The 19,020-nt window shown below is 33.5% G+C and overlaps 1 protein-coding gene across 20 annotated transcripts in view; it reads right to left on the reverse strand.

Moving 5' to 3' along the window:
* Positions 1-937: 937 nt before the first annotated feature.
* Positions 938-19,020, reverse strand: part of DPY19L4 (dpy-19 like 4) — a 94,700-nt gene continuing 76,617 nt past the window's right edge. For 8 of the 20 annotated variants that reach the window (XM_081070542.1, XM_081070547.1, XM_081070554.1 and 5 more), the window contains 3 exons: positions 16,411-16,543; positions 5,908-6,066; positions 938-4,306 (listed from right to left, as the gene is read on the reverse strand). In XM_081070542.1, the coding sequence (XP_080926668.1) occupies positions 4,142-4,306; positions 5,908-6,066; positions 16,411-16,543 (457 nt within the window). In that variant the 3' untranslated portion in view covers positions 938-4,141. Of the gene's footprint in view, positions 4,307-5,907; positions 6,067-6,156; positions 6,233-16,410; positions 16,544-17,131; positions 18,646-19,020 lie in introns of those variants that run through there. The other 12 variants (XR_013994755.1, XR_013994756.1, XR_013994757.1 and 9 more) reach the window with 5 other exon arrangements.

The raw sequence follows: 19,020 nt of genomic DNA on the forward strand, positions 1-19,020 counted from the left end.
GTTGCAAATGATAAGATTTCTTTCTTCTTTATGGCTGCTTAATACTCCATTGTGCAAATACATAACTTTAGTTATAGGAAAAACACAATCAAAATATTCACTGTCATGATAAAGATATGATTCACAAGTCAACATACATAAAGCAGTTGTGTTCATCTTTGTTAAAAAGCTATGCAAACTTAAAATATAAAAGGATTTTTCAGGAGATATTTCAAACTATCAGTTTGGAATTCATGTTTCTTTCTGATACTATTATTCCACTGAATACAATGGTTAGATGTTCAGTGTATCTCTTATAGAACTTCACATAGGATTATATATGTCAAGATTAAAATATTGCAAATGATAAGAGACTTAGAAACAGAAATGATTCAAAGATGCCTTTATGCTAAATCCAGCAAATCTTGTTTTAAAATGCACCTTTTCATTATGGAAAACATGTATAATGTTTAGAAACCTTAGTGGATGGAAAATAGTTGAGTCAAATATATTCCTTTGCAATTTTTAAATCTAATTTTATTTAAACTGTTAACTTTACACATTCAAAATTTAATAATGAGCTATTATTTCAATAAGAAATTGTTCAATTTTATTTGCAACTTTTCAGAGCTGTAATTTTAATACATATTGGTATCTAAAACTATTAGCACATAGCAACAGTAGAGACTACATATTTTAAAAAACTGGACAAATGAAGATAATATATTAAGATGTAAATCAGGAAGTAGTTATTTGCTTTGCAAAAGGTTCTTAAACACACAGAATCATTCATAACATATGCCATTTAAATATTTATGCATTTAAAACAAGTTTACCAAAAAAAATTGACTGATAAACAACTTTTAGAAAACCCACCAACTTCATAGAGAGGCACTACTTTTATCCACAAGGCATCAAAATGTTTTAATAGTTCAAAATAGAAAGGACCAAAACACAATTAACTTTTCAAAAACAAAACACTTTAATAAGATGGCTATTCTTGTGTCCTTCAAGAAATTCATAATTTATTTTTAAAAAACAAACATTTTTCAGCCCTAATTTGTAACACACTTTTTGACCTCCATTTCTGCTTTTCCTTGGATCAATCTGGACTGTGTGAAGGAGTGCCACAACACAGGCTTCTTCCTAGTGATTTGGGTTAATATCCTGAAAAAACATGCTGTCTTTATACACAAAAGTAATAAAAAAAAAGAAGTTCTGAAGTACAATGCATACTCTCCAGGTTGTAAAACCTGCAGGCTAACAAAAAGGACCAAGATACAGAAGCCAAAGATAGAAAAAATACAAACCAGCACAGAGTCAATATCATATACCTTATCAGGTAAGTTTTATTTGTTGGATTGCCTGGCACTTGGGAAGCTAAAAAAATGAATTTAGCAGGCTAGGAAATCCCATCGCTACCCTTAACAAAGATTTGCTTATTAATGAATTAAAGTTACTAGTGAAAACAGCATAGTGAGGACTCCACTTAAGGATGAGGGAAAGTTACCAAATTTTTCTTTTGGAAAAGTAAGAAATGAGTAATATTTTTGGAAAAAGTAAGCTTTGAAATAAAGAAGTTAAGGCACTTATTTCACTAGTTTTGCAACAGCAAGAGCTGTTTGGATTTCTTCATGAAATTCCTTCTACACAAAAACCATAAACTTTGCTCTATGTACAGACCTTTATTGTCAAACCTACCAACTGTAAGTTACCCAAACAAAATTACTTGCAGAATTCTTAATCATCTGTTACTCTACAAATAAGAAAATTTATTAAATGCTCTTCATTCAAAATTTTCTAGTACTACTGTTTTAACTACAGTTAAAATAGAAGCAAATAAGCTTATCTCTCATATCCAATATTACTATTTCTATATTAAAGCTCACATTTTCCTTTTCTACTGATCTGAATAAAAAATTCATTATCTAAAAAATCCAATTAAAAGTTTCTCCAAATCTATTTTGTTTAAGAAATAAGTTAACAGAAGCAAAAGCAATGTACTAATATGACAAAAACAGAAGAAGAAAAAAATCGGGATCAAATATATGGTGATGAAAGGAGAACTGACTCTGAGTGGTGAACACACAATGTGATAAATATAGATGATGTATTACAGAATTGTACACTTGAAACCTATGTAACCTTAGTAACTATTGGCACCCCAATAAACTTTAATTAAAAACAAACAAAAAACCCACAACAAGATGATTCAGCATCTTTGATCATAATATAAATCAATAAAAGTTCAATTAAATATTTCATGCTACATAGAAAATAGGTTGTTCTGTTTCCTTGTCAAAATATGTAAGCTGATTTTTAAATTCTAATGTTTTACATACTCTAATCACAAGTATTGCCATGTGACTATCCACTACGTACTTAGATAATTATGGTAATATTTTCATAAGGCTTGAAGCTAAATATTAGTGAGTCACTATTAAGTTGTACAGAGAACCTGAAATATCCTGCCTGCAGCTATCTTGCTATAACTTGTAAAAATTACATAAAAGCATGAAATGAGAACCAATAAAACTAATGCACCAGATACATGACACTGCCATCAAACAATTCGTAAGCTCCAAAAAAGCAAAGCATCCTAGAGCTAGTCTAAGAGTGAATGTGGTTTTGTACTTTTAAAATATATATATATATTAGAAAATAAAGATAATGGAAAGATGCTCCTGTCTAATGTAGTAATTTAGAGTAATGAAATTGCATTTTTTAAAGTACTCTAGAAAGTGCAAATTTTGAAAACCCCTTCACTGAACAGCTGTATAAAGTAAAACAAAACATCCCATCTTATTAAAATGATATATCTATCCTGAATCTCTTTATAAAGCCAACTTAATCATTTAAGAATGATTAAAATATGAAAGCATTTAACTTTAAGGAATAGAGCAGCCTGTAAAACTGTAGTGTGAATTTTTTTATAATTGCCATTTTATTCTTAACGTTGAAGGCTGTATCATTTTCATAAATAACAGCACTTGTGTTTTATAATAAATATATCTGTATGCAGAGGTATGTTTAACAGCATCTGCACATAGCTCCAGAAGTTGTTACTCATTTTATTGTACATATTTTTATTCTGATAGATTTTTTATTTAATACTTTAGTAGGAAATATGTGAATAAATTGTATACCCCATACCCATATTTTTTAAAACCTGAACAATATTCTCATAAATGTCTATTTTAAAAAATAGATAACAAGGATTTGTTTTTGTTTTTTGTTTGTACTTTTATTTATTTAAGTGTGTTTTTCCAAGACCCATCAGCTCCAAGGTAAGTAGTTGTTTCAATCTAGTTGTGGAGGGTGCAGCTCACAGTGGTCCAACTGGATCGAACCAGCAACCTTGTTGTTAAGAGCACTGCGTTCTATCTAACTGACTAAGCTAACCAGCTACCCCAAGAGTTACTGTTTTAACACAATTAAATTGGTACCAAATTTATGGGTATAAAAAAAGCTAACTACTTAATAGTCATAAAATAATAAAATGCAATATCATGCATTGTATATTGCTTAGAAAGTGCTCACCTATATAAGCAGCAGATGATGAGAGTAGTATCATGGATAATTTGGATATATCTTTACATATATCCTTAAAAATCACTTTTTTTATATCCTTTCCATTTTAATTTAAATGCCACATATTTTCAGCTAACATTTAAATTAGTTTTTTATTGTAATATTTCAGTTCTACTATAAACATGAAATACCTTCAGAAATTGCCTTGAGGGTAAGAATAATTATTTCCTTCTATTCCATAATTATGTTACATTAAGTATATATTGAATGTTATGAGAAATATACTCTGACCCTGAACATATTCAAATTCAAGATCAATGTTATGATAGAATGAATATTTATGAGGAAAAATCCAAAATAGTTTAGAAGGTGAACTCTTTAAAGATCATGTAACAAGAATACCTGGCTGGAACATTACAGAGTGGTAAGATTTGACATTTTACCAAAGGACAGTAATGCTTGATCTTTTATTCCCCACAGAATGCTGGATTCAGTTAACAGCAGGAAGGGAAAATCAGCAGCAACATTCCAAATGTCCATAATCTGATCTCCAAAGTGATACCACATAGGTAGAAGAAAATCACATTTTACTTCCGATGGTATAAATCTGAAATGAAGGTTCTGCTATTTTTCAAGACTGAAAGGATATCACAGTGTTGATTTTATACACAAAGTAGGATCTGTTCCAGTATACTCTAGTGAAATAATTCACATATGGAGAATAGTTAATTTTGACCTCATGACAAAATCGCCCATATTTTGAGTAGATTAACTTGTCAACCTCTTCATAATCCACCTATCAAAAGATATAAAACATAATATTAAAAAGCTTATTAAGCTTATAGCAGAAATGCAATCAATGTACAAATGACTATATGAAAAAAAATATGCTAAACATGGACTTTCTCACCTTGTTTAGCAAACACCTCACATTGTTTAAAAAATAGAAGCCTCTTCATAAGAGAGTCACTATGTACACTAAACTTTTAAGCTTCCCATTGAGATTGAAAAATCAGTATAAGGTGTTTCCAGTTTTTAAAAGATTTCACCCTAAAATTTAGAAAGCTATGTCTCAATAGTCCATTATTATTCCTCTGCAGAAGTTTATGATGGAGCCTACCAAGGCTGAGAAATGAACAAATTATATTCTTAATGTACATTCAAACACTTCTCCTGGTGTAGAATTGACTCACAATTATATAATAAGTAAATTTTTGTGACTTATCCGGTGCAAACCTTTACATTCTCACTTTAATGATGTTCAGTAAGATAACTTGGCTAGTTTGAAGGGTTTTCTATGATAAAACACTAAATATTATTCTAATACCTATAAAAAATGTCAGAGAGCTAACTTTAAGAATAAAATGATGTGGTTTTAAGTCCGTGTCTGGCACTATATGAAAGTAAACTGATCTTCAAATGGAGCAAAAAAGTAGAATAAAAAAGGCTCCAGATAGCAGATAGCAATATAGCGGTAATCACTGAATACCTGATGTTTAGTAAAATTCCATTTTGTTGCCAATTAAGCCAAAGATCAGACATCAAGTACCAAGGAACAAAATTCAAAGTACATGCAGCAGAAAAAAGAATAAGTTTATATCAGAAGATTAAGGAATCATGAAGAAAAAGAAAGATGAAAATCATAAAAAACTAATTTCTCACCTCCAAACTGGTCTGGGATGATAAGACAAAGAGCTAATTATTTAGGAAGGGACAGAAAAAATCTTGGCTGCAACCTTAATAGACTATGCACTCCAACCTAGAATGACGATTAAACTTTTCCTAAGGTCCCCCCTCAACTTTCCCAGGAATAAAGACACCTATTCCAGACAACATTAATTACCGTCAGTCTTCTTAGTTGCTAGACATACAGTATATACATTCCAGGCTGAGATGCAAGAAAGCTTGGTAAAATAACTGAAATCAATGCAAAGTTAAGATATAGCTAAGTCCTAACAACTAAAGTGGCTCTGAATACAGTAACTTTTGTGGATAATAGGGATTCAATATAAGAACTGTGATAATTTAGTAATTTTTCTACATATGTATCAAATCACAAGAAATTTCTCAACATAAAAATATAACAATGCAACCAGATGCTCTTTAGATTAAAAATAATCAAATTATGCTATGTTTTATTTACAAATGAACATGTACAAGTACAGGCAATGAATAAGGAATCCAGGTATTGGTAAAATTTTTCTTTTTTTTGCAAAAATGTTCAACTTTTCTTTTGTACATTGAAAAAATACTTCAAACTACTTTTAATAAGCTCCCTCCATTGTTATAAAACTTTAAATTATGTTCTTAGTTAAGTTCCAAAACTAAAGTTTGAAGATTACAAGTTTAAATAAAGTCATTTTTCTCAAAAGATTTAACTTTCAAATGGTTACTTACATGGCCATTTGCAATGTCTAGCAAATCTTTAACCCTACAGCCTCTCATAGTTCCCACCTCATTGCAGATAGCATCCTCTACAATTAGATAATTAGCTTTGTAAGATGTCAGCATTTTATAAATATCCTCAGCAGATCGCTTTGAATAGATTTGATAGATCTGAAACAATATAATCAAAAGTTATTTTAAAAGACATTTAAAACTTCTGTTAATCAAAACTATACACTGAGGGGTGGCCGGTTAGCTCACTTGCTTAGAGCATGGTGCTGGTAGCACCAAGGTTGCTGGTTTGATCCCCGCATGGGCCACTGTGAGCTGTGCCCTCCTTGGGTAAAAAAAAAAAAAATTACATAAATAAATAAATATTTTTAAAGAAAAAAGCAAACAAAATACACTGAGTATCTACTATGTTCTTATTACTGAGTAGTATCTGTGGAAAATAAAGATATTCACTAAGACTTGATTCCTGCCCTCAGGAAGCTTATATTCATATGCTATTAGCCATTTATATCTCCTTTAGAGAAATGTATATCCAAATGCTTTGCAATTTCCCCCCACCTTTATTGAGATATAATTGACATACAACACTGTGAAAGTTTAAAGGGTACAATGTGTTGATTTAATACACTTAGATATAGTAAAATGATTACCACCATAATATTAGCTAACATCTCCATCATGTAACATGATTACCATTTTTTTTGTGTGTGGTGGGAACATTTAAGATCTACGCCCTTAGCAACTGACAAGTATATAATACATCACTAATAACTATAATCACCATGTTGTACATTACAGGCCCAGAACTTATTCATTGCCGAACTAGAAGTTTGTACCCTTTGAATAACATCCCCAATTTCCCCATCCTTCATACCCTGGTAAGCACCAGTCTATTCTATGCTTCTATGAGTTTGGCTTTTTAAAATTCCATATATAAGTGGTATATCATACAGTATTTGTCTTCCTCTATTTGACTTATTTCACTTAACATAATGCCCTCAAGATTCATCCTTGTTGTTGTAAATGGCCTTTGCCCATTTTTAAATTGGTTTGTCTTTTTATTATTGAGTTGTAATGTTTCTTTAATCTTTTTCACTACCATGTATCAGAGTATTTTATACATAAGATAAAGTCAGCAAGGTTAAAAATAATTTAACCACTGTCACAAAGTACTGAATGAGCCAAGGAAGCTTAAAACTCATGTCTGGATTCCATGGCATTTTTCATTACAACTTTGCTGACCTTCTGAGATAATAAGCTCTGGCTATTAATACATAATGAGGTTTTTCAGTTTTTTTGAAATGCTAACACTGGATTAGCTCATTACCCTTCAGAAAATAATAAATCACAAATGTTAGGCCAAAAGCATCACATACTATTTGTCCTGAAAATACTGAGATTTGAAATCTAGATTGCACAAGTTCCCAATCTATTTGCAAAATATTCAGTAGCTGCCTACTACATGTTATGGTTGCTGTCTATCCAGCACCGTTCTGTCCAATGTCCACTGACATGTTAGACATTCACCTGAACATTTTGTGGTACACTGAATGTTAATAAATCAAGAGGAAGTTGCTCACTCACTGCACTTTGCTAATAAGTTTCAGTGGTAATGGTTCTAACCTATCCAGCCTATACATACTTACAGATTTTACATACATTTTAATTTAGTTTTAAGTTTGGGAAAATTGTAACATACTCTTGGGGCATTTAAAAAACACTTCTATTCAATGGCGATTACATTACTGATAGACTAGGGCAGGGTTTCTCAACCTCGGTACTACTGACATTTTAGTCAGATAATTCTTTGTTGGGACAGAAGGAAGGCTGTTCTGTGTGCATTGTTGTATGTTTAGTAGTATTCCTGATCTCTACCTACTAGATGCCTGTAGAACCCCTTCTCCAGTTGTGACCACCAAAAGTGTCTCCAGATGTTGCCAAATGGCCCTTGGGGGCATACTGTCCCAGGTTTGAGAACTACTGGCATAGGAGATCATACAAAAAATCGTCACATGTTATGAATTATTATAGATAGTGTCTAATTCAAATGATATGGTCTCTCATTTATAGAGTTCGGTTTGAATTTTAATTTAAAACCAAATTTATTCAGTACTTGCTATGTACACCAGAGAGAAAGACAAAGGTTTGGGGGTAAAACGTTCCTATTCTCATAGCCAAGTCACATAAAACTTAAAACTCTAAAATGTTTAAATTTAATTAGAACCTAATTAAAACTCTGACCTAATTATAAGAGATTCTGAAATTCTGTATTAGGAAAAATAACAACCAAAAGAAAAAGCCACATCAGAGTTGGTTTTAAATGCACAAAAAATAAAGTCTAGGAATATGCTGTATATATTCTGTGTAAGGAACACTACCTTTTTGAAGTGCAGCAAATATTAATTAGAGGCAGGTGTTGTCTCTCAGGTAAATTACTCTCAGGTAGATCTCTCCGTCTCTAACTTTTCCCCTGCTTTACTCTGTTCTCTCTGCTATGACCATAATAAACTCTCTAATACAGATCTAAGCATTTCATCCCCAGGCTTATTAAAGGCTTTTGATGACTGCCAAATGCCTCAAAATTAAGTCTAAATTCTCCAGCATGACATTCCAGGTCCTTCAGAATATGGCCTCAACTTATTTTCTAGTTTAATGACCATACAAATCTCATAGCTCATGTTACGTTTTCAGACTGGAATCATATGTATTCTTTTTTCAAAAAAGTTTTTACTCATCCTTTGAAGCTCAGATCAAGATAATGTCTTTTATGAAGACTTGGATTTTTGTAGGCAGAATTGATTGCTACTGCTTTTGAACTCCTCTTTATACTCTGTGTGTTTATATGTGTATGTGTGTGTGTGCATACAATTATAATTTAATAATACATAATAATGACAGAATAGCTAACAAATTGTACTATATTTCAGGCATGGTGCATTATTCATTTCATTCTCATAACTAGGAGATGAGAACTATTATTATTTCCAGATTCAAATACTCGCTCAAAATTAAAGAAACTGAAGACACAAATAAATGGAAAGATATGCCATGCTCATGGATTGCAAGAATTAATATTGTTGAAATGTCCACACTACCCAAAGCAATCTACAGATTGAATGCAATCACTATTGAGATTCCAATGGCATTTTCCACCGAACTAGAATAATTCTAAAATTTGTATGGAACCACAAAAGATCCTGAATAGCCAAATCAATTTGTAGAAAGAATAACAAAGCTGGAGAGATCACACTCCCTGATTTCAAAGTATACTACTAAGGTATAGTAATCAAAACAGTATGGCAGTGGCAAAAAAAAAAAAAAAACAGACACACAGATCAATGGAAAAGAAGAGAGAACCTAGTCAAAAATATTGTAACAACTATGTTTAGTGCCAGGTGGGTACTAGACTAATGGGGGGTATCACTTTGTAAATTATATAAATGTCTAACCACTACGCTGTACACTTAAAACTAATATAAAATAATATTGAATGTCAACTGTAACTGGAAAGAAAAAATACTAGAGAGCCCAGAAAAAATCCAAACCTATATGGACAACTAATTTACGATGAAGGAGTCAAGAATATACAATGAGGAAAGGACAGTCTCTTCAACAAATGGTGTTGGGAAAACTGTATAACCACATGCAAAAGAATGAAACCAGACCACTATCTTACACCATACACAAATATTACTCAAAATAGATTAAAGACTTGAATATAACATCTGAAACCATAAAATTCCTGTAAGAAAACACAGGCAGTAAGCTCCTTGGTATCTGTCTTGGCGATGTTTTTTTTGGATTGGACTCTGAAGGCAAGAGAAACAAAAGCAAAAATAAATGGGACTACATCAAACTAAAAAGCTTCTGCAGAGCAAAGGAATACATCAACAAAATAAAAAGGCAAGCTATTGAATAAAAGAAGATATCTGCAAATCATACAACCAATGATGGATTAATATCCAAAACATATAAAGAACTCATATAACTCAACAATATCAACCAAAAACAACTTGATTTAAAAGTGGGGAGAGGATCTGAATAGATGTTTTTCCAAAGAAGACATACAGGTGGCCAACAAGTACATGAAATGATGCTCAACATCATTAATCATCAGGGAAATGCAAATCTAAGCTACAATAAGATATCACCTCATACCTGTTAGAATGGCTATTATCAGAAAGGGAAGAAATAAGTGTTGGTGGAGACGTGGAGAAAAGAGAACCCTCATGACTGTGGTGGGATTGCATATTGGTGCTACTACTATGGAAAACAACATGTAGGTTCCTCGAAAAATTAAAAATAGAACTACCATATGACCCAACAATTCCACTTCTGGGTATGCATTTGAAGAAAATGAAAACACTAATTTTTTTTTTAAACTTTTACTTATTTTAAGTGTGTTTTTCCAGGACCCATCAGCTCCAAGTCAAGTAATTGTCTCAATCCAGTTGTAGAGGGCACAGCTCACAGTGGCCCATGTGGGGATCAAACCGGCAACCTTGTTGTTAAGAACACTGTGCTCTAACCAACTGAACTAACTGGCCGCCCTTTGAAAACACTAATTTCAAACAATATATGCACCCACATGTTCACTGCAGTATTACTTACAATAGCTAAGACATGGAAACAACCTAAATGTCCAGCAATAGATGAACAAAGAAAATGTGGGCATATGTACAATGGAATATTATTCAGCCATAAAAAACGAATGAAATCTTGCAATTTGCAAGAACATAGATGGACCTTGAGGGCATTATGCTATGTGAACTATGTCAGACAGAGAAAGACAAGTGTCATATGATTTCACTTATATGTGAAATCTAACACAAAAAAACAAACAAAAATATATACACATAACCAGGCAACAGATGGTGGTTGGTGGGAAAAGTGAGTAAAGGGAGTCAAAAGGCATAAATTTCCAGTTATAAAATAAATAAGGCCTGAAGATGTAACACACAGCATGGTGATTATAATTAATAATTCTGTATTGCATATTTAAAAGTTGCTAAAAAAAAATGGCGGCGTGAGGTGAGCCTCTGTAACGCTCCCCTGGAATTTACAACGAATCGGACAACAATAACTCCACAAAGGACTCCTTGCACAGCAGACAGGCAAGACGACTAAAGGAGGCTATTAGACCACCATCAACAGGGACAACTTGTGGCAACCGAAACATAAAAAGGGGGAGCGTAAAGGCCTGAACTGGAATATGGGAATAGAGAAAGTAAGCGTACTGAAGAAACTGGAATACTCTAAATATCAAACTTTCTTTTACATAAACTCAAGGGTAACCACTCAAAAAACATCCAAATCTGAAATATATACTGTAATAAAAGAAGAAACAGAGGGAAACATCATAGAATACTACCACACAGAAATAACAGACAACAAAAAGACAAAGAAACAATGGAGACACAGCCTTACCAGAAAACTAAAGACAGAATGACAGGAAATCCTCACATATCAATAATCACCCTAAATGTAAATGGACTGAACTCACCAATAAAGAGACACAGAGTAGCAGATTGGATCAAAAAACTAAACCCAACCATATGCTGCCTACAAGAGACACATCTCAGCTACAAGGACAAGCATAGACTCAAAGTGAAAGGGTGGAAATTGACACTTCAAGCAAATGGTACCCAGAAAAAATCAGGTGTAGCCATAATGATTTCCGATGAAACAGACTTCAGGGTGAAAAAGATAACAAGAGACAAAGATGGACATTTCATAATGGTAAAGGGGAGTATACAACAAGAAGACATAACAGTCATCAATATTTATGCCCCCAATCAGGGAGCACCGAAATATACCAAGCAACTACTAACAGAACTAAAGGGAGAAATTGACCAAAACACAATTATACTAGGGGACTTAAATACATCATTGACAGCTATGGATAGATCATCCAAACAGAAGATAAATAACTAAATCGCAGCCCTAAATGACACATTAGATGAATTGGACATTATTGACATATATAGAGCACTTCATCCTAAAACATCAGACTATACATTCTTTTCGAGTGTACATGGAACATTCTCAAGGATAGACCATATATTGGGACACAAAATCAGCCTCAGCAAATTTAAGAAGATTGAAATCATACCAAGCATATTCTCTGATCACAAAGCTTTGAAATTGGATATCAACTGCAAAAAGAAAGCAGGAAAAAACACAAATACATAGAGATTAAACAACATACTTTTAAAGAACGACTGGGTCAAAGAAGAAATTAGAGGAGAGCTCAAAAGATACATAGAAACAAATGACAATGAAAATACATCCTACCAAAATTTTTGGGATGCCGCGAAAGCAGTTTTAAGAGGGAAATTTATATCATTACAGGCCTATCTCAAGAAACAAGGAAAATCCCAAATAAATAACCTCATGTTACACCTTAAAAAACTAGAAAAAGAAGAACAAGCGAAACCCAAGGTCAGCAGAAGAAAGGAAATAACAAAAATCAGAGCAGAACTAAATGAAATAGAGAACAAAAAGACAATAGAAAAAATTAATGTGACAAAAAGCTGGTTCTTTGAAAAGATTAGCAAAATCGACAAACCCTTGGCTAGACTCACTAAGATAAAAAGAGAGAAGACACTAATTAACAAAATCAGAAATGAAAAAGGGGAAGTTATCACGGACAGCACAGAAATACAAAGGATTATCCAAGAATACTATGAAGGACTATATGCCACCAAATTTAATAACTTAGAAGAAATGGACAAGTTCTTAGAAACATATAGCCTTCCAAGGCTGAATCGTGAAGAACTGGAAAATCTTAACAGGCCGATCACCAGTAACGAAATTGAATCAGTCATCAAAAACCTTCCCAAAATCAAAAGTCCTGGACCAGATGGCTTCACCAGTGAATTCTACCAAACCTTCAAAGAGGATCTAATACCAATCCTGCTCAAACTCTTCCAAAAAATTGAAGAAGAGTCAGTACTCCCTAACTCATTTTATGAGGCCAACATTACCCTGATACCAAAACCTGGTAAGGACAACACAAAAAAAGAACACTACAGACCTATATCTCTGATGAATACAGATGCTAAAATCCTAAACAAAATTCTAGCAAATCGAATACAACAATGCATTAAAAAGATTATTCATCACGACCAAGTGGGGTTCATCCCCGGGGCACAAGGATGGTTCAACATTCGCAAATCCATCAATGTGATACATCACATAAACAAAATAAAGGACAAAAATCATATGATTCTATCAATTGATGCAGAAAAAGCATTTGATAAGATACAACATCCATTTATGATTAAAACACTTACTAAAATTGGTATAGAAGGAAAATACCTCAACATAATAAAGGCCATATACGACAAGCCCTCAGCTAACCTCATAATTAATGGTGAAAAGCTGAAGCCCTTTGCTCTACGTTCAGGAACACGACAAGGTTGTCCCCTATCACCTCTGCTTTTCAACATAGTGTTGGAAGTCCTCGCCAGAGCTATCAGGCAAGAGAAAGAAATAAAAGGCATCCAAATTGGGAATGAAGAAGTTAAATTGTCACTCTTTGCAGATGACATGATGCTATACATAGAAAACCCTAAAGACTCCACCAAAAAGCTATTAGAAACAATCAATGAATATAGTAAAGTTGCTGGCTACAAAATCAACGTACAAAAGTCCATTGCTTTCCTATATACCAACAATGAAATCTCAGAAAAAGAGATAGAAAAAAACAATTCCTTTTGCAATTGCAGCAAAAAGAATAAAATACCTAGGAATAAACTTAACCAAGAATGTGAAGGATTTATATGCTGAAAACTATAAGACATTTCTGAAAGAAATTGAAGAAGACACAAAGAAATGGAAAGACATTCCGTGCTCATGGATTGGAAGAATCAACATAGTTAAAATGGCCATATTACCCAAAGCCATATACAGATTTAATGCAATCCCCATTAAAATCCCAATGGCATTTTTTAAAGAAATAGAACAAAAAATCATCAGATTTGTTTGGAACCACAAAAGACCCCGAATAGCCAAAGCAATATTAAAAAAAAAGAACAATACTGGAGGTATCACACTCCCTGATTTTTCCTTGTACTACAGGGCTACAATAATCAAAACAGCTTGGTATTGGCGGAAAAACAGACACATAGACCAATGGAATAGAATTGAGAACCCAGAAATAAAACCACAGAAATATGGACAGATAATTTTTGACAAAGAAGCTAAAAACATACAATGGACGAAAGACAGCCTCTTCAATAAATGGTGCTGGCAGAATTGGATAGCTACGTGCAAAAGAATGAAACTGGACTGCTATCTGTCACCATGTACCAAAATTAATTCAAAATGGATCAAAGACTTAAGCATAAGACCTGACACAATAAACTGCATTGAAGAAAACATAGGTACTAAACTTATGGACCTTGGGTTCAAAGAGCATTTTATGAATTTGACTCCAAAGGCAATGGAAGTAAAAACTAAAATAAACAAATGGGATTATATGAAACTGAAAAGCTTCTGCACAGCAAAAGAAACTATTGACAAAATAATGAGGCAACCAACTGAATGGGAGAAGATTTTCGCAAACAGTTCCTCTGATAAGGGACTAATATCCAAAATATACAAGGAACTCATGAAACTCAACAACAAAAAAACAAACAACCCAATTGAAAAATGGACAGAGGACCTGAAGAGACATTTCTCCAAAGAGGATATACAAATGGCAAATAGACATATGAAAAAATGCTCAACATCGCTAATCATCAGAGAAATGCAAATGAAAACCACAATGAGATATCACCTCACCCCAGTTAGAATGGCTTTCATCAACAAAACAAATAGTAACAAGTGTTGGAGAGGCTGTGGAGAAAAAGGAACTCTCATACACTGATGGTGGGAATGCAGACTGGTGCAGCCGCTATGGAAGGCAGTGTGGAGGTTCCTCAAGAAATTACGAATAGAATTACCGTATGACCCAGCAATCGCTCTCCTGGGTATCTACCCCAAAAATATAAAAGCATTTCTCTATAGAGACACGTGTACGCCAATGTTCATTGCAGCTTTGTTTACGGTGGCTAAGACATGGAAACAACCAAAATGTCCTTCGATAGATGAATGGATAAAGAAGTTGTGGTACATATACACAATGGAATACTATTCGGCGTTAAGGAAAGATGATATAGGAACATTTGTGACAACATGGATGGATCTCGAGAGAATAATGCTAAGTGAAACAAGTCAGACAGAAAAAGCAGAGAACCCTATGATTTCACTGATATGTGGTATATAAACCAAAAAGAACAAGACAAACAAATGAGAAACAAAAACTCATAGACACAGACAATAATTTAGTGGTTACCAGAGGGTAAGGGGGTGGGGGGTGGGTGATGAGGGTAAAGGGGATCAAATATATGGTGATGGAAGGAGAACTGACTCTGGGTGGTGAACACACAATGGGATTTATAGACGATGTAATACAGAATTGTACACCTGAAATCTATGTAAATTTACTAACAATTGTCACCCCAATAAAATTAATTAAAAAAAAAAAAAAGAAAAAAAAAAAAAAGCATAAAGCTTTGAGCCGTAAAAAAAAAAAAAAAGTTGCTAAGAGAATAGATCTTGTAAGTTCTCATCACAAGAAAATAATTTTTTGTAGATATTTATGGTGGTAGATGTCAACTAGATTTAATGTGATCATTTTATAATATATACAACATCAAATCATTATGTTGTTTACCTGAGACTAATACAATGCTATGTGTCATTATGTCTCACTTTAAAAAGGCATTGTGGAAATCACCTCCTCCCCCAAATGAAATTGCTCAAGGTAACAAGCCAGTATGTGGCAGAGATAGTATGTGGCAGAGATAGATACTGTAATTCTAGAGACTGCCTTCTTAGAGTCTATTCTCCATACTATAGTCTAACTTCTATGCTGCTATATTTTCTTCTTAGCTTAAACTATACTTAAACTATATAAAACTCTCCAATTGAAAAACAGAATATTTGGAACTCAGATTCAGTTGGTCATTGCCTCCAGATGTGAAGTTACCATTTAAACCCATTCAAAATAATATATTCCCTGAACAACAGTAGTTAGATACCATTCTAATGTTATACTAAGTATAACAGCCCATACTGAAAAATAAATCACAGTGATAGAATTTTAGCTTGGAAATACAAAGTGTATCAAGACATTAATTGAGAGCTTTCTTTTAATAATTTCAGAACAGGATTTTCAAAATTATGTTTCTCTTTGTGAAAGATTACACATCAGTTCCTTTGAAACTTTGCAGAAAAACTTGTTTCTTCAAGAAACATTCACAAAACCTTTAGTATTTTAATTTTGGCTCTCCTCTTGGTTAAATGTATTATGCGGCTTCTTAAAAACTAAAGCTAATTAACTCTTCTAAATTAATTGGATTTTCCTAGTTAACCAGGAACATATGCATCATTACAAAACTATACTAAAATAGTGATGTTAAAAAAGATCCAAATGTAGAATCTAAAATATCTTACATTTTCATTTCTCTTGAGAAGATCATCATCATTGTAAAGAGGCAAGCTTGTTACCATCCATCCAGTGCATAATTTAATCACACCCATTAACTGTGGACTCCCTGCAAACACAGCTGCAACTGGAGCTTGCCTTCTGCAAAGAACCATAAAGATTTGTACACTGGAAAGGTAAGTATACTGTTTATTTAGATTACTGATTTATACCAACTCTGAAATATCAGGCAACTTACAATGTACTGTATACTTAAGTTTCAATGTCAGCTTTCATTTAATTTCATTTCTAGATTCATTCAAAAAAAATTGAGCACCTACGATGTACCAGAAATGATTTTAAGTGCTGAAGATACAGAAATTCTTTTGGGAGGGAAGTGGAGACAAGACCCTTGCTTTCAAGAGGGAGCAGAGGGAAGACAATACACATGTAAGTCAGGTGGTAATAATGCTATTAAAAAATAATGCAAGGTAATGGGATAAAGTGCCAGGAATATAACTATTCTATATAGTGTGATCAATTCAACAGTGACACTGTGAATTGTCAAATTCATCTTTTTGCAAATATTAATCAGCACAACCCACCTCTTTCCAGATCCATCTATCCTCCGCTCCTTCCCTATCTTTACCCCGCATCTGTCTCCAGATATCCCATATAGGACTTCTCCACTCTGAGCCATGATCCAAAGTCCCAGATACATGCCACTTGCAAGAATACAAAACTCAGATCCAGGTCCCAAAGGGCTACTCTATTGCTTTCATTTATTTAGAAATAGAGATGGCACACAGCCATTATCCTCGGGGAGCATCCAGTAATGAAGAAACTAACATGAAACAGAATAATTATACCATAGTAACATAAACATCCAGTTGTCTGATGTACAATGTCCTATGTTCAGGGCTCTGCTGTTTTTGAAAATACGTATTATGATAAATCACACATATAGATATAATTCCCTCTTTTATTAATGATCACACAAAGCTATATAGTCAGTTCCACAACAGTAAATACAATTCACAAAAAGTGTTGATGGATAATCTACAGAAAACAATTTTTATATATTCAAGGGGGTGTCATTACAGTATAAGACCTTACAATAAGACCTATTCTTATTTCTATATACCTATTCTATAAACCTAGTACATTTCTAGAAATATTTTTTTGTCTCCCCTCCACCCAGTTTCCTGGCCTCTTCTGATAGTGTTTCATTCCTTTTCATGTTTTAATTTCTCCTTCTATGTCTTCAATAATTTTCAAAGTAGTTATTTCAGTCCCTATCCATGGGACAGACTGAATGCAAAGTGGCTGCAATGATTCTTCTCTGTATAGCTATGCTCTAGGAGGAAACTCTCATCTTGGTTATGTGACTTGCTTTGGCAAACAAACAACAGCAAACATAATGTAAGCAGAGACAAAACATGCTTGACATTGAGACTTGCCCTGTCTTGCTGCTCTTAGCCTGCTCTAGTGGCTGCTCTACAGCCACTACCTTGTAAATGAGCCCAGGCTAATGTGGATGATGAGGGGCATGTGGCCAAGTCAATTCTATCCCTTCAGCTGATACCTACCCAACCCCAGACATGTGACGGCAGCCATGCCAGACTATCCAGTCCCAGCTGAGCTGGCCCAGAGCAGAAAAATCCTTCCCATTGCCTACACTCAGCTGACCCACAAAATGGTACAAAATAACACATCCTTATTGATTGCAAGCCATTAAGTTTTATGGTAGTCTATTATGCAGTAAAACTAACTGATACAAATTTTATTATTAGAAATTGCTAGAACTAGAACTCTAATTTTAGACAGCTGATTTTTGCTATGTTAGGTTGTTTCCTCATGTGTTTTGTAATTTTAGACCTCAGATTCACGAAGCTTTATTTGTGGAATTCCTGTAGCCTGGGTTGGTATGTCAGGCACTCTGCATTACTCTAGAACCAATTTTTTATGCTGATTTCTTGATTTGGGGTTTCCTGGATTAGTCAAGTATAATTTCAAACTACAAACTCATGTAAATTCAGACCCATTGCTTGAAATTCAAAGAGATCTTTTTTTTTTGACCAAGAGCTGAGGCCACAGAAGACATGCTTTCTCATCATCTTTCTCTGCCACTTGATGGGTCTTTTGCTAGTCTATTCTTTTACCCTTTGAGGTCTCTTAGTTATATACGTGTGTGTTGAGAGAGGGAAAAAGGCATCTCAATTACAATTCTCTGCTTTCATAAGTTGAAGGCCACATCTCTTGTCCTATGTGGGCAAAAATTGAAATTAAAAATTGAAATTAAAAATCTTGGTAAACTTCGTTACCAAGACTAGCAATTCACCACTCATCCACCTTCAACCTAAGGCAAAAGAAGCATCCTTTTGACTATCTAAATAAAAGGATATTTGTTCCTTTTTATTCCACATTGCTAGGTGTCAGATGGCGAAGAGTCTCAAATCTCAAACTTATCAATTTTCAAAGAAGTTCAATTAGAAAATTAGAATTATAAGTCCAATAAAAAATTAAATATCCCTAAAAGCACAGTGTAAAATTCCTTAATTTTATGAGAATTTGAAAAAACATTAATTTATTATTTCTCCTGAATCCACTAGATAGTATACAATGATTAATTAATAGTT

Source organism: Rhinolophus hipposideros (assembly GCF_964194185.1).
Source record: "Rhinolophus hipposideros genome assembly, chromosome: 13".
In the NCBI taxonomy this organism is placed as follows: domain Eukaryota; kingdom Metazoa; phylum Chordata; class Mammalia; order Chiroptera; family Rhinolophidae; genus Rhinolophus; species Rhinolophus hipposideros.